The sequence below is a fragment of the Coccinella septempunctata genome, chromosome 5 (assembly GCF_907165205.1).
Source record: "Coccinella septempunctata chromosome 5, icCocSept1.1, whole genome shotgun sequence".
NCBI classification, from domain to species: domain Eukaryota; kingdom Metazoa; phylum Arthropoda; class Insecta; order Coleoptera; family Coccinellidae; genus Coccinella; species Coccinella septempunctata.
The window spans coordinates 29,887,557-29,902,724 of NC_058193.1; the positions used below are offsets into that span (position 1 = coordinate 29,887,557).

The 15,168-nt window shown below is 34.9% G+C and overlaps 3 protein-coding genes across 5 annotated transcripts in view; 1 reads left to right on the plus strand and 2 right to left on the minus strand.

Annotated features, from left to right (window-relative positions):
* Positions 1 to 298: 298 nt before the first annotated feature.
* On the minus strand, positions 299 to 11,136 carry LOC123313426 (lipase 1-like). 2 transcript variants are annotated; one of them, XM_044898307.1, is made up of 7 exons: positions 11,022 to 11,136; positions 4,233 to 4,546; positions 2,662 to 2,908; positions 1,807 to 1,962; positions 1,186 to 1,267; positions 597 to 739; positions 299 to 544 (listed from the first exon to the last, which is right to left on the minus strand). In XM_044898307.1, exons 2-7 carry the CDS (start codon positions 4,469 to 4,471, stop codon positions 383 to 385), a joined length of 1,029 nt encoding a protein of 342 aa, XP_044754242.1. In that variant the 5' UTR covers positions 4,472 to 4,546; positions 11,022 to 11,136; the 3' UTR covers positions 299 to 382. The 2 variants fall into 2 exon arrangements, with proteins under 2 accessions (XP_044754242.1, XP_044754240.1); XM_044898305.1 differs by lacking the exon at positions 11,022 to 11,136 and adding an exon at positions 5,303 to 5,448.
* On the plus strand, positions 8,000 to 12,943 carry LOC123313427 (forkhead box protein N3-like). Of its 2 annotated transcripts, none has more exons than XM_044898308.1 (5): positions 8,000 to 8,409; positions 9,135 to 9,208; positions 9,269 to 9,459; positions 12,624 to 12,786; positions 12,850 to 12,943. In XM_044898308.1, exons 1-5 carry the CDS (start codon positions 8,259 to 8,261, stop codon positions 12,880 to 12,882), a joined length of 612 nt encoding a protein of 203 aa, XP_044754243.1. In that variant the 5' UTR covers positions 8,000 to 8,258; the 3' UTR covers positions 12,883 to 12,943. The 2 variants fall into 2 exon arrangements, with proteins under 2 accessions (XP_044754243.1, XP_044754244.1); XM_044898309.1 differs by having other exon boundaries at positions 9,138 to 9,208.
* A 575-nt stretch (positions 12,944 to 13,518) lies between these two features.
* Positions 13,519 to 15,168, minus strand: part of LOC123314399 (adhesion G protein-coupled receptor B2-like) — a 139,021-nt gene continuing 137,371 nt past the window's right edge. The window contains exon 18 of the mRNA XM_044899682.1: positions 13,519 to 14,238. Coding sequence (XP_044755617.1) covers positions 13,646 to 14,238 — 593 coding nt within the window. The 3' untranslated portion in view covers positions 13,519 to 13,645. The remainder of the gene's footprint in view (positions 14,239 to 15,168) is intronic.

Consider the following 15,168-nt stretch of genomic DNA (forward strand, 5'->3'; position numbering starts at 1 on the left):
AGGGAATCATTGAAGAAAACCTCAATTATAAAGTTTGAGGGATATCTCCTCGGAGACAGAGTCACGACCGCCTAGCTAGATGTACCAGACCAAAGATATTACACATGTGTAATATCTTTGTACCAGACCAATCTTGGAGAGTCAAGTTTTTACCCGAAACAAAACTGGATTTTACCTCCAAGTCTCGGGGATGAGAGAAATCGTGATCGACGATCAGTGATGGATCTAGAGGGGGGGGGAGAGGGTACCCAGGGCAACGACTGAAAGTCTTGGTTCTGGCAAAAATAGATTTCTGAATTTTTATATTTATTCGTTTCAATTCCAAACTCGTACTCACATACATGTAAGTTTTTTATATACATATATATGTAAGTACATATCATCAATCGTCATCCTTGAAGGTGTTCATATGAGTAATCACAGGTTCATTGAGTTCTTTCACCAAGTTCACAGAAAAAATGAAGTCTAAATGGGTCCATTTTGGATTAGGTAGCAAATACAACCTAGTACATTTTGGTATTATGGAGCAGGTTTTTTCCACGTCCTAAAAAAAGTGAGTCAGTCTTATACTCTTCAAATGTCGGTTCCTGTTTTACCTTCGGAAAAACCAGAGTATCGCTAAGGCCATAGTAAAGAGCTATTGGTACCTGAATTGATTTTAGGTCATACGCCGGAGGCTCCGCAGTACCATAAACCTCTTGGTTTTTCTTTTTTCCATAATCCCACTGGCAGAAACAACCTGAATTGAGTTTGATATGAAGTTTGGAATAATATATTTTGAAAGTTAGGTATTTATTCAGAGTTTTTGTTGGTGAATTACCAATGGATATGAGAGTTAACTCATTATGTTGCTACGCATCTATTTGACGGAATCGATTTTAATTTGATAGACAATTTAATGGTCTATTAAATTATAATTTAATTGAAGTTCCTACCACTGGGGCGGTTATTAACAAAAGAAATTTTGGGTTGGAGAAGCCTGAAAATTCAAAGGAATATTTATTTCTGGGGATTTTTGAGTAATTTTCTGATAAAGGAATCGGAGATCTGAAACATGATGAAAAATGCTTCGATTCTTGTTGAGCAACATATTATTTCAGAAATGTTTTTATTTTATATACCTCATCGTGAAACAGATGGTGGGAGAGAAAACCAATGAAGTTTCAAAAAAAAAAAATTCCTCACCTGTGTCAATGCTCTGCATGAAATGGAACATTTGTTTGGCTGCCACACTTGGAATAAATCTCATTATATGCGGCATTAAGTGCTGGAAAAATTCGGGGAATGTTTAATTTTTTTTAAAGTGCATGTGTTTTGTTTTAGATCAATATTTAATCGTACTATTATGCGAAGATGAGAATTAACTTATCATATACAAATAGGTATTCTGGATCTTGGCAATTTTAATTCCGAATTAAAAAAAAAAATCATAGGAATTTCAAAACCTGGAGAGAAGTCTTCTCTGATCCTAGTAGGTGCAACTCTCAAATTTTTGGAGCGGTTGGATCTTTTAAGGATTGAATCGACTATATAGAAGACGCACAATAACATAATTGCCAGGAAGTCTTCATGCAGGAAAAAAAGGAATTGGTGCGATTAGGTTCTAAGCCTCACCACTTTCAATGGACCAGGTTTTAATGATTAATTAAAAACAGGTACATGATTTGCGGATTTATCTGCAGCTTACGATACAGTATGGGAGTATATGGTTAGGTTTTTAGAATGAAAAGTGTGGAAAAATGGTTCATTCGCTTTAAAACAAACTGTCAGAAGGTTTTCGTGTATATTATGCATATAAATACTTACTGGAAAAAATTCTCCTGAGTCACCACCTGCTAGCGTGTTGTACAAACCTTGACAGATGTATTTCAAAGGTGTTTCTGTACAGGAGCCATACAGAAATTGGGAAAAATTGAACCATTTCGGTGGGAACTCGCCAATTTTAGCATTGTTAACCATTTTCTGTAAAAAGTTGATTAAACAATGCAGGTAAGTGTATAACTTTTATTGTTATGAGCAGTTGAAAAAATATAAAAATCTTTCGATATAATAGCTTTTTCCAGCTCTTTTTTCAAACTCTGGTTGAGGTGCTGAGCTGAACTCTTTATGGTCCTTTGTGCTATTAATTGTTTTCTACTTATTCAAGAACCTCTTACAGTCGCAATCAAGATACATAAAGCACTATGAGAAACTCAAGCTTCCACTATATGAGCGATGGTGGTTGTCTAGTTCGTTTTAGATCATAACATTTGTTGATGTTATATTAGCGGATGCTTCACCCATCTGAAGATGCTATTGTGACAGCGAAACACATGTCGTGGTTCAAAAACTCTTTTGTGAAAATCGTATTTCTTTGTGATAATGAGTATAATGAAGACTACTCTCTATAACTATATAAATGATGTATTGAAAAATAATGTCTATAACGTCCAGTTTCATAATCAAATTTAAAATCACTTTAAGCTTAAAGATTCCTTTACTGTCATTTTCAGTAGGGTTAAAGGAAGCTTTGAAATTAAAGGGACTTTAGGTTTGATTATGAAACCGACCGTAAGTAACCCGATAAAATGCTGATGATTTTCGATTGCCCCTAATATTTCAAAGGAGGCAATTTAGGTTCTAAAAATGTTTTGCCCAGTTTTGAGCTCCTCTGTTACTTACTTCAATCATCTTACGACGTCTAATGAGTGGCAGTGTTAAGGTGTTGTTGTAATTACCCATTAAACCTGCTGGTGCAAGAAGAGACGCTTGAACAAATTTCTTTTGGTATTCTGGTCTCATAGAGTTCAAGATGTAGAATACAGTTCCACCCTGAGAGTGCCCAATGTAATACAGTTTCTTCTTCCCTGATGTCTTGAGAATGTGATCCACCATCGCTGCTACATCATAGATGGCTATCTCGTGGTAACTAGGAAGAAAAATTATTGGTTGAAAATTTGAGCGAATCTATCATTTTGAATATAAGTTGAAGAAAATGAGTTGAATAATACTCTTTTGAACTTATATACAGGCTGTTCTCAAAGGTGAGGCTTTTTTTTGACAGAAGGTAGAAATGATCAAAATAACTCGTTTAACCAAAAATTATCTATATGCATAAAATATCCAAGATGACTGAGATATAATCCCTAGAATTTCAAGTACGGGACAGTGGAAGGTACATGCGGCATCGCAAAAAACGAAACAAAACATAAACATATGGCTGGACAATGAATGGTTCAGTACCAAGTTCATCGGATTAGATGCATCAGGTCACTTTTGAGAGAATCATAATTGTTGTATAATGCAATTTAGGGTGAAAAAAATAATGTAGAAAATCGAGGCAGTTTCTTGAAAGTGTTGTTATGTTGAAATGTGCTATGATGTTCCCCATTTCATCCCATTTTTAGGACTATTGTTGGAATGTTCGAAAAAGAAATTTGTGAAGCCCATTGTGAGAAAATTCGTGAATAATTTAGACGAATTTTATTGGTGAGATTTTGAAGTATTGTTTTATTTTTTACTCTTGTGTTCTGAGTCTCTTCTGTCAGTTGGTATCGAAATGAGCCATTTCATAAAATCGTGTAAGTACTAAAAAATAATGAGAACAATTCGGCAATCCTAAGTTGCCATTTTCATTATCACGTAATTATCGAACGAGCCAAAATATCCTAAACGAAACCACATGGTCGAATCATGAGATAAGTTTTTTCCCACTGCTTTGCGATAATTCAGCTAACAAACGGTCTAGGGTCGTATTAGGATCTATGTCAACAATCGCATTTTCAATTTTTTTCCAACTTTGTCATTTTGAAAGTTTTGTATAGGTGATTTTTGGTGAAAGACTTCATTTTGACCAGTAGTTCTACCTTTTCTGCTGAAAAATGCCTCACCTCCAAATACACCCTGTATTTCGAGAGCAGTAGATCACTCTTTGGTAAGTTTAGGTGAAGTTTACTTTCAACTAAGGCAACTTGTGTGCAGCAGAGTCAGCTGCTCACAAATTTGCGCAGTGAGAAATACATCATAATGTATTCTCGACGGGATTCGAACCTGTTACCTCTGGTGTACTAGCTGCAACCCCTGACCACTAGACGACCGAGCAGTCAAAATACGCGTGTTTCGAAACTCATAAGATTACAGTAGATCATAGACATGCGGGATTTTTGACGCTGTATCTGGACAAGGCCTTAACCAGAGATTATATAGTTAACTCTATAATCTTTGGCCTTATCATAAGGAAGGGGTACCAGTACCTGAAGTTCCAGAATTTGTACTTGTCGGGGTCCAGCCTGACGTGTCTTCTGGAGTGTATGTTTCCTCTAGCGTTTCCCAGCCATACGTCATACCCTCTGTCGGCGAAATAGCCTGCCATACTGCTATTGTACATTTCGGCCACCACGTAGTTCTCGGCTGAACCAAAAAGTCCGTGCATCATGAGGATTGGCTTCGGATTCACGCCAGTGCCGTTTTTGCCATGCGGAATCCTTTGCATTGTGATGATGTATCCATCTTTAGTTATCACCTCGTGGGTCTCAGCAGGAAAGCCATGTTTTTCGAGAATCTCCGTCTGGAAGGAAAGGTTTTGAAATTATTTGAAGGTGCTTCTCAGTGGCGTAGCGCAAAAATCGCCCCGAAGGATTTCAGTCGAAGGCCCTATCCATAGATCTACGTTATTTATGATGAGTTTTTCTTGAAGTTTTTCAGAGACAAATAATAAAGAAAAATTGATGAAATAATATTATGTACACTCAATAACAGAACAAAAATATTTACACAAAGATAATATAGATTCTTATATAATAAAGAATAAATGGTATTCACAGCAATACTGAAAATATGATTCAAATCTTTAAAGTGAATTTTTCTCGAATATCCACTTAATTTTTTGAGCAGTGTATTGAGAATACCTATTCTATAGTTAATTCAAAGCCTACATGAATAATATAAAGTTCGAAATTTAAACCATAAAACTTGTGTTATGAATTAGAGTGAAGAAAGAAATGAAAAGGAACTTATTCAAAAGGAAATTAACAAATATATCAAAACGATGATGTATCATTCGTAGAATTAAGTCGATTGTTCGTTGAACAGAAACAATTTCAATCAACAATCGCGTTGCCAATATGTTTTATATATAATTTCGAGAAATACTCTCACCACCCCTATCCTTGGCATTGAATCTTAAATTGATGCTTTGTCTAAAACACCACCAATAATGAGCCGATCGATTTACACATCAAAGAAGTACCTCCCTGAGTTTATGAAGTATCTCATATATCCCTCGCGTACAAGCAAAATGGAGAAAAAAAAACTAAGAACTCACTATTGACAGTTCTGTATCTGGATGGATATCCTGACAACTCACAATCGACAAACATATTGAAACGAGCGTCAAAAACTCCGAGAGCAAAGGGATCATGTTATCTGAACGCATCCGACTAAATTATTCCCAGCAAAAAACTCATTATATTCTTACCCAAAAAATTGAGTGAGGTAAGGAATCTGAGCATAAGAAATCATTTGTGTCATCTATAATTTTAATATTTCCGGCTGATTATAATAGACTACCTTGCTTGAAATTGAACGATTACTTGTTTTGGATCATTATACCAGATGATATAAATTTGCAGTCGAGCAAGTGAAAATTTTTGCATATTGCGACCTGGGAAACCTGATCGAAAATGACTCCATTTTAGAAAAATAATATACAGGATGGGTTTTCAAAAAATTGCCATTGGCACATCTTCGTGAATGTTTTCATAGTACAGAGGAGAAACAATAATGTCACCTCCAGGACCCTACAAAACCCCTGCTCTCAATAGCTATCGCAAATTAAGATCAAAACTAGATCTCTACCTTCGAAATGGATAAGAAAATCGGTAGATTTAATACACTGGCTTCGAACAAGAAGATTTACAAGTGCCAAATGCAGTAGGCTTCATGAACGTCATAAGTAAAACAGCTTTAGTTGTCTCTGAAAGGTCTAGCATAGCTGCTGTGAACCATTGATAGCCTTCGACCTAGATGGAAGTATCTTAGTATTGATAGAATTGTAGAATTTCATAACTGGCTACAAGCGCACGCTCAAGCGACTTGCGCAAACTGAAAGTGTAAGTCAAATTAAACTTGTAAACGCAGGCTTGCAACATTCAGTTTAGCTTGAGCATGCCTTCTTTGTTTATTAGCTTAGCTCAATGCATTTAAAGAGGTGAAGAACAAAAGTTCAGTTTTTCATTTCTTATGGTATCAGGGAACGCGACCAAAATACCTGCATTTTTTGTTTAAGTGCTGGATCTGATGTACCAAACTGTTAATGAAAATGATGAGAATATCTGCCAATATTCTAGAATGAAATTTTTTCATGCGATGTTTCGATTAGGTCTGCCAGATTTATGATGAACGATAAATGAATTATGATTCTAACCAAGGAATCGACTAATTATTTTATCACCACTCTGTATACTCTACAGAGGTATAGAATAGCTTTTGAATAGTCTCATTATCATTTTTCATTGTCAAGTACCTATTCATCATAAGTGATCCAACTAACGATGTTTTAATAGACCAGAATTGATCACTATATTCGAAATTGAAAACTTGCAATTATAAAAAACACGTGTTTTCGCAAAAATATATACCAATGACGAAAAAAAAAATTGAAAAACTTTACACACTACCATGGATGAGGTTTTAATCGGGGTAAATTATAAGACATATTAAAGAATTTCAGACACTTTTTTGCACCTGCTTGAATGAAAAAATATCGAATCTTGATTCTGCTCTGATTCTAATGAGCACCGGATTTTTTCAACTCTTGAGAAATTAATGCAATCAAGTTCATGTTGCCTCAGAGTGAAGTGCAATTTGTGAATTAAAAATAATTTATGCATAATAATTGAAAATTTGTTCCAGTTACCGAATATAATACACCCATTTTGATTATTAAACGCCTAAATATCCTACTGTAGTATAATAAGGCCTACTAACAAGGTTTTTGAAAATATGTATTCAACTTTGTTTTACTTTACGTCAGAAGTTGCCATTTTATGTTTCTATTTGAGAGTATTTGATGTTTAAGTTTAATTGGCAATAAAATTTGGAGATTGAAGTTCATAGTTTTCGACTCATTCCAAAACATTCTTAGCTAGACCTTCTTGCTTGCCCACACCTATATACCATATACAGGGTGTCTGTAAACAAATGCGAAGGACTTAGGTAGATGATTCCTCTATGAAAATAAGCAGGGGTAGTTCCAATGATTTTTTTTCGAAATCGACCTCCCTTCCAAGATTCGTGCACAATGGAAGAGACTACGCAGAATAGGGTTGAATGGAGTGAGGGAATTTCGAAAGTTCTATGCAGATGCTGGTTCAAACAGAAATTACATTGAGAACCACCTAAATCATAATATACAGGCTATCTATAAACAAATGCGAAGGACTTAGGAAAATGATTCCTCGATGAAAATAAGCAGGGGTAGTTCCTATAAATATTTTTCGACATCGACCTCCCTTCCAAGATACAGCCTTTGGAAGGCGATGACGAGTTGACAGTTTTTAATTTTTTTTATGGGTTCTAAAAACACCGAGTCATAAAACTATACATAATATGAAGCACTAAGAAGATGCTACTCACACAATTTCACAATCATATTATGATTTTGGCTACAATAACATTTGATAAGTTAGGTATATCTATGCATGATTTCATCTGAATTGGTTTTGAGTTATGATAATCTGAATCTGTATTGCAGTATCTTATACTCTTATATTTTAAATAAAGATTCTGGAGCCAACGATAAATACAAATTTACATTTAGACCTTCATATTTCCTTCATTTTTAGTGGGTAAGGCGAAAGTTGGCATGAAATAGGTATACACTGCGACAAGTGCGACAATTTTGGAAATGATTAGTTAACTCTTATCATAAACTCTGCCGCGTTTTCTAATTTTGCCCCTTTTTGGATAATATCATGACACTTGGATGAAATTCCCCATTTAAAAATGAGTTTAATTCATATCAGACTATGGAGTAAGGTAAATTAGGAGAAGTGGACATCTGCAATGGGTTCCGCTCCAATAGATGCAAATGGTATCAACCCGCGATGGTTCCATTCAGTAACCTTTAAACACCCTGCTGACGTCGATATGGGTAACTAAGATGGTAAAGCGTAAAGCCACGCCTTCCTTCAAAAACCGATGGAAATGCCCAAACAGTCGATTCCTTTCCTTGTGAATTGTTGTTAAAGAAGAAAAACTGAGATTTATGTTGAAATTTCATGATGGTGACCAACCAGAATTTTTGTGTTTACTATCAGCAAGATGTCATAGGGAATTCGCAGCAGAGTGATACAGTGGAGACAGACTGGGGAGATTCCAATTTGTCCTGGCTGTTAAACTACAAAATTCATGAGTTACCACCAATACCAGGTATGTGCCTACATTCAAGACAATTTTTGATTTGATATTTCAATTTTCTGCAATTCCTGTCGAATATTTCTCATCTGATTTGATCGAAGTGGATATTGAATTTATGTGGCCTATACTTGATGAAAATCCATACTTGAAGTAAAAAAAAAATAGGTAAACGATTTTCACAAATATGAGTTGTTAATTAAACCACGACACGTGTCAGTTTAGCTTCACTCACCTGAAGATGTTATTGTGATAGCGAAACACGTGTCGTGGTTTAAAAAATATTAATTCTTGGTTGCTCACATATCCATCTCGAAATTAATCCTACGATAATCGTCTCTGATTCTGACTTTAATTTCAGTTTTTTCTGATGAATTTGATTGATTCCTAGACGTATGGGATTGCATCACATAAATAATGAATTCAAATAGGCTGTCATTTCATGCTTATAATAATCAGTTATTATGTTTCTATCACTTTTTTGTATAAAACAAATTATAGATTGAGTTATTATTTTTAATTTATTTTTGATTGATGTAATGGATGGAAATCAGTTCGCTGAACAATTAATGGGCATTCACACAATGAAAAAATTAATGATCTTGTTTCTCCAAGAATTGAAGGAAATTTGTTCCTGAGCTTAATTTTCTTCAGTTCACAAAATTACTGAAAATTTTCAAAATCGGCTCAAGGACCAGATGTAGGTATTCTGGATAATGACAGGAATTTTAATTTTCTAGCAGAAACAACCCATATTATAGAGGAAAACAATCTTTTGGACGCTTTTCCTGAAACTTTAACTTTCGAGTTTACAGTAAGTACCTAGTTATTTCACATCCAACTGATATAAAAGACGTTTTTCTGAAATTTCTAGGATTTGGATGGGAACGATTTCGATTTGGGAAACACAGAAATAATTTTTGCTGAAGAAAGTGAGATAATACCCCAGGAAACTTTGAAACCATCTGGACCAACAAAACCCCCATATACCTACACAGAGTTGATAGAACATGCTCTCACTGATAAAGGGGAACTGACAGTTTCTGGAATTTATCATTGGATATCGTAAGTGGATCATCTTGCTATGTTTTTCATCAAGTAAATCCATAAAGTACCTTCAGTCTGTCAATACCATTACAAAAACATCAGCAAACATTTTCGTACCTTTCGTTCTGCACAATTTTTCCTTTGTGTTGGGGAGGTTTTTATCCAATTGTATTTCAGGAAGAAAGTTTATTGTCGAAAACCTCAACATGCAAATTGTCAAGCATTTTGACATGCCCTGTTTGTTGTCTTGATTTTTTGGTCAAATTGAGTAATTCTTAGGTCTTGGAGAACCAGAGTGTCGCCATTCCATCGATTGTTGCTTTGTTTCTGGATCGTAGAAATGAACCCAAGTCACATCCATAGTAACAATTCGGTTGAAGAAGTCTACATCGTTTTCAAATAGAGCACAGATCGAACGCGATGCTTCTACCCTTGCACGCTTTTGGTCAACATTCAAACATTTGGGGATCCATTTTTCAGCAATTTTTCTCATGTCCAAATCAATACATCCTCGTACGAAAACCCTGTGGTCTGAAACTATTATCAGATTCGATGTTTAGGTTTTGAATGATCTATGCTGAAAATTCCAGGTTTTGAAATGCATTTTCTATCGAGGCGAATCTTTAGAATTTCTGTCCTAAGATGTCTTGAAAACTCCCAGGTTTCAGTGGAGTTCTATAAAAGATCTGCACTAAATCGATGACCCTGATCATTTTCACTGAAACGATGTCCATATCTGGATGATTCATTATAAATATATGTATCAGGTTTTAGTGGAGTTACCTATTTGGAGAATACCAAATTCTAAGAACTTGGTTCATTCATATCATTTTGTTCGTAAAGCTATCTCTTTTCGATGAATCCTCAAACGTAAGAAACGGTTCTTATGAGCTTCATGGAGCTTTTGATAAATTTTCGTTCAGTTTCAAGTTCTACATTTCACATTTGGTTATCTAGATGTCGTTCAAATTATTCAGGGGGGGGGTAAGCTAGACTCAATTAGATTTTTTGGCATCGGTAAACAAAACGAACTATAGAGGAAACTGTTTTGAAAAAATTTCCATAAAATTGTTATATTCCGACCATTTGTAGGTAAGTACTTTGGAGGGTTATGATCCCTATGACCCGCCCTTTCTAAGTTTGCCTGTTTCTTAGGAAACGAAACGATGCTTTCATGTCCAAAGCCAATAATCGAAATAAATAGAACCGATCTTTATTACGCCCCAGAGACTTTCGGTACCTGGTACGCTTGATTTCAGTTCATTCATTCCATCCATTTCCCCTAATAAAACAGGGATTCGCGGATTTGCGGTAAACGAATCCTCAACCGTTTAAAGGTATATATTTCAAGGCACCTATAACACCGAGCCATAAAAATGAAGAGTTGAAGAATCTTGTTATTGATTCTGAACTGTAAAAATATAAAATATATCTGACATAAAATTTTCTTTATCTCCAACTGATTTTAACACCAATCGGTACATTTTTATATGGGAACTAGAAAGGAGCTGTATTGAGTATTGGAATGAGAAAACTATTGTTTTGAAATATTGGTAGCATATATCGTGTTTTCTACTTACATAATTCACTGTGAATTATCATTAATTTCTTGTACAGGCTCTGGATAAGAAAAAAAATTCTTCGCATAGTTTTAATCCATTCTTTTGCTCAAATTGACAGAAAAAAATCGCCAATCTTTTTGACAGCGTTCTCTTTCAATCTTAATGCATTCATTCAGATTGAACAAAAAATACCTCGTTCAGCAAGCTGTGTAATTGGAGTTGGTTAGATGTTATGTTTTTGTTCATTATTTGTAATTCGTTGCAGATTAGTTGAATTTTAATGATATTTCTGTTCGATATATCGATATTTTTGGGCGATTATGACAATAATCTTTCGATATATCGGAAAAGTACTTATGGAAAATCCATTTTTTCCCTCACCGACAACTGAAAGTAATGTCACATTCATTTTAACAAATTATACAAGGTGAGTCTTTGACTCGTACAAATATTTTAACAGTAGATTCTTGAGTTCAAAAGATACACTTTTTTCCTATGCCATTTTTCCGATTCTGCCCTGATAAAAAGATATTGCCATTTTAATTTTTCATAATGAGCTATGCCACCCATGGAAAAAAAAAGATTACCTTCAGAATAGCAAGCTAAATCTATGACATTACACATTTGTGGATCTTTCAAACAGAGTTGCATTCAGCCAAAGTACCCAATTTTTAAAATTCCACAAATACTTTTCAATTTTTTAACATCAAATTACTCGAAAACAGGGCATTATACGAGAGAATGTGTAGTATACTTTTATTTTACAAAACGTTCAACTATTCATTAGATAGCGTCCAACTTAGTTTCAAGAGTTGGGTTTTCTGAATTTTTGGTATTTTTATGGTACATAATGGTAATAATGAGAAAACTGGAAGAAGTGGGTGATATCTTGGGATCCAAAAAGATTGATCAAATAAATGAAAAACTATATTCTGAAATTCATTTCATTCGATAAAACAGTTTGTGAGATAGAACTAAAAATAATTTTTTTTTATGATTTTTCAACAGCCTATATCTTTTAAAGCAAGCCGATTCAGAGAAAGTGCTATAGAAGAATAGTGTTTCTTTCGACTTCAAGAATCTACTGTTGAAATATTTGTACGAGTCAAAGACTCACCTTGTATTTCTTTCACCGCTTGGAGGTAATATAAAAAAATTAATGCTCGTGGTTTACTCGAATTGCTTTTTTTTCATTAAAAATGAAAATCTGATATTGATAATTTTTCATTCTACCTAATTATAGATCCATTGATTGATTGAACGTAGGTACATAAAATTTTAATTTTTTTTGTAGGACATAATATCATTAATTAAACAGAAAATTTGTTCACATACCCTCGTTTTAGGCACATTAATACTAATTGGTTCAATTAAGAAATCATCAATATTTTGTTTATCGCGGTTTTCTTGATGTTAGATAATTATTAGTTTCATTAGGGAAAGTATCTGTTGATTGGTATTTACCCAATAATATAATTCCTGGATTTTTTTCTGAGTCCCGTACCGATTCATCGATATTGTTTCACAAAAATATCAAAATATCGATATTTCTCAAGAAGTTTTTTATTTTTGACATCCCCAGTTTCGCTACTATACGTACTTTTCTCTTTTTTTTTTCAGGGAACATTTTCCTTTCTACAAAGAGGGCGACGACCGCTGGAAGAATTCTGTCAGGCATAATTTGTCGATAAACCCACATTTTAGGAAAGGCAGTAAGGCACCACATGGCGCTGGTCATCTATGGACAATAGCAGAAAAAGTGAGAAGAAAGTCGATGCAGATTGTGAGTCTTCTATATAAATTATCAATGTTAGCTCACATCTTTCATTCTTGATTTTTTTTTCAGCTTTTCCTACCACCAATGACCGATGGAAGATGAATGAGAACATAACCTTTTGAATTTTTCATTATGATGATTTTTCTTGGTTTTAGTCGTTTGGAAAATTAATTTTTTTCTCGGTCGAAGAGAATATACACAATTGTGAAGGAAGGATGAATAAAATGCGAGAAAGACTGAACATTTTATTTATAATTCTGATATAGTAAAATAAGGCACATTACAAAATTTATAATTCTTCTTTATCATAGTCAAGGCACTTGTTCGATTATAATATTTTTATCGTTAATCAGTATACTGTTGAAGCGAAACGTTGAAATTCAATAGTATTCATTATTTTTTTTGTGTTTTCTTTTGTCAACTTGCTCCGGAATTATCGAAACTGAAAATTGAAAAATCGGACATTCACGAACATCTATATCGTATAATACTTCTACAGCGAAAACAGGACGATACGAGTTATTCAAAAATCGCGTACTGACATTCTGCAAAATTATTACATCTTGAATTCGGTAGAAAATTCATAAAAATTGACTTATGCATCATGTAGATTCTTTCTCTTTGTCAACTTCATACAATTTCATGGTTTTTGTTGGAGAAAGTGAGCAGCTGGTAGATCCTCCTGGAAGAGCTTCCGCCTAAGGAGGCTAGCCTTCCAACATTTTGTTTACATCATAATAAATATGTTTCTTCACTGGCTCGTTGTATAATAAAAATTAGAATTTTCAATTAACTAGAACATGATTTTCAATTCTTTCTTCAGACAAACTCTTCAACATCAACACTTTCACACACTTATTGTTCACTAACACTTCGTTCTAGATATATCCGCTATTGCTTCTGGGTACTTCCTACTCCCCGAATCATCCCCCTCAATCTTTCTTGGCGATTTCAAACGTTTCCTTTTCAACGTATCCATGAGATCTTCCTCCTGGTTCAGGAGGTAATCCAGATCTTGCGAAATACTCGTCAGAACGACGTCCAAGTCACTAGTTTCCCCCATTGGTTTTTCACTTTTCACTTCACTGTTCTTCTGAAATGTCGTAAACTCCATTTTTCCACCTCTCACTAGATCGTCGTCGCAAGACGATATGGCTATCCTTGGTCTGACCAAGTTGACTTTCTTCTGTTCCTCTTGTTTGAAGGAGATCACTAGGTCCAACTCCAAACAGTCGGGTTCTTTGGAGCCTCCCTGGGTGACGGAACTTACGCTGCCTCTTCGAAAACTCTTCGGACTGCACCTGTAGTTCTCAAGGACGTCGAAAGCTATTACCTCTGGGGGGTGTTCTATGAGGTCTAACTGCGGCTCTGGGGCGAAACGGACTTTGGTTGTTTTGGGGGTGTATTTGGACTCAGGGGTTGATTCGCTCTCTGCCTCAGCGTCTTCCTTCGTGTAGACTGAAAATAAATAAAGGAGAATGTTGAGTGACATCTCTGCGACATCTAAAATGTATCGTAATCTTAGTACCCTCAGCAAGCACCTAATGGGAATGGGTCTAGTTCAGAAACTAACGCCTGCAGATTCTGTAGGTAGGAGGAAGACACTCTGGATGACCTGATATAAAAAATACTATCATAATGGCATCTTAAAATATCAATTCCAATTAAATTTCTCTCGAAGCAAACCGTAGGATAGTTTATAGTTTGGAGCCCACCATGCTACATCGGGATATACTCATGCGTCGAGGAGACCTAGTGGATTTGAAGATAAGATGGTAGAAAGAAAAAAAAATTCTATGATATATGCACTTTCAACGGTGGGGAAAGCATCTGCAGGTTTTCAAAGATGTGAAAAAATCGTGTACCTACTCGAGCTTGTCAGGTTAAGAATCTGTATATATCCTACGTGTCTACGATAATGCATTCATGTAAATCTGAAAGTTTGCATGGTAGGCTGGCCGTAAGGAAGCTACTTTTCAAGAGTTAATTGTGTTACAGAAGTGTTAACTTATTAATCTGACACTAATCAGGGGGGTTTTCTGAATCTGACAGTTTGAAGATGATATCAATACATTTTTTTCAATATATCCCTTCCTGTAACTCTAATTGTTTTGATTTCATAATGAAAGTTAAAGATAATGAAAATGTAAACAACTTTTGTCCGAAGCAATTTGACATAATCTTAACTGCTTTCGAGCTAGATGGTGATGAGGGCTAGGAGCTTAGCCATACATGGTAAAGAGCATAGGTATTGACCTATGTAGAATCCCAGTCTAATGTACATTCTCGCTATATATCTCAAAAACGTTTGGACGTAAAAAAATTTGCTTCGGACAAAATTTATAGAAAATGTTATGATCTACAACTTTTATAATGAATGTGAGAGGA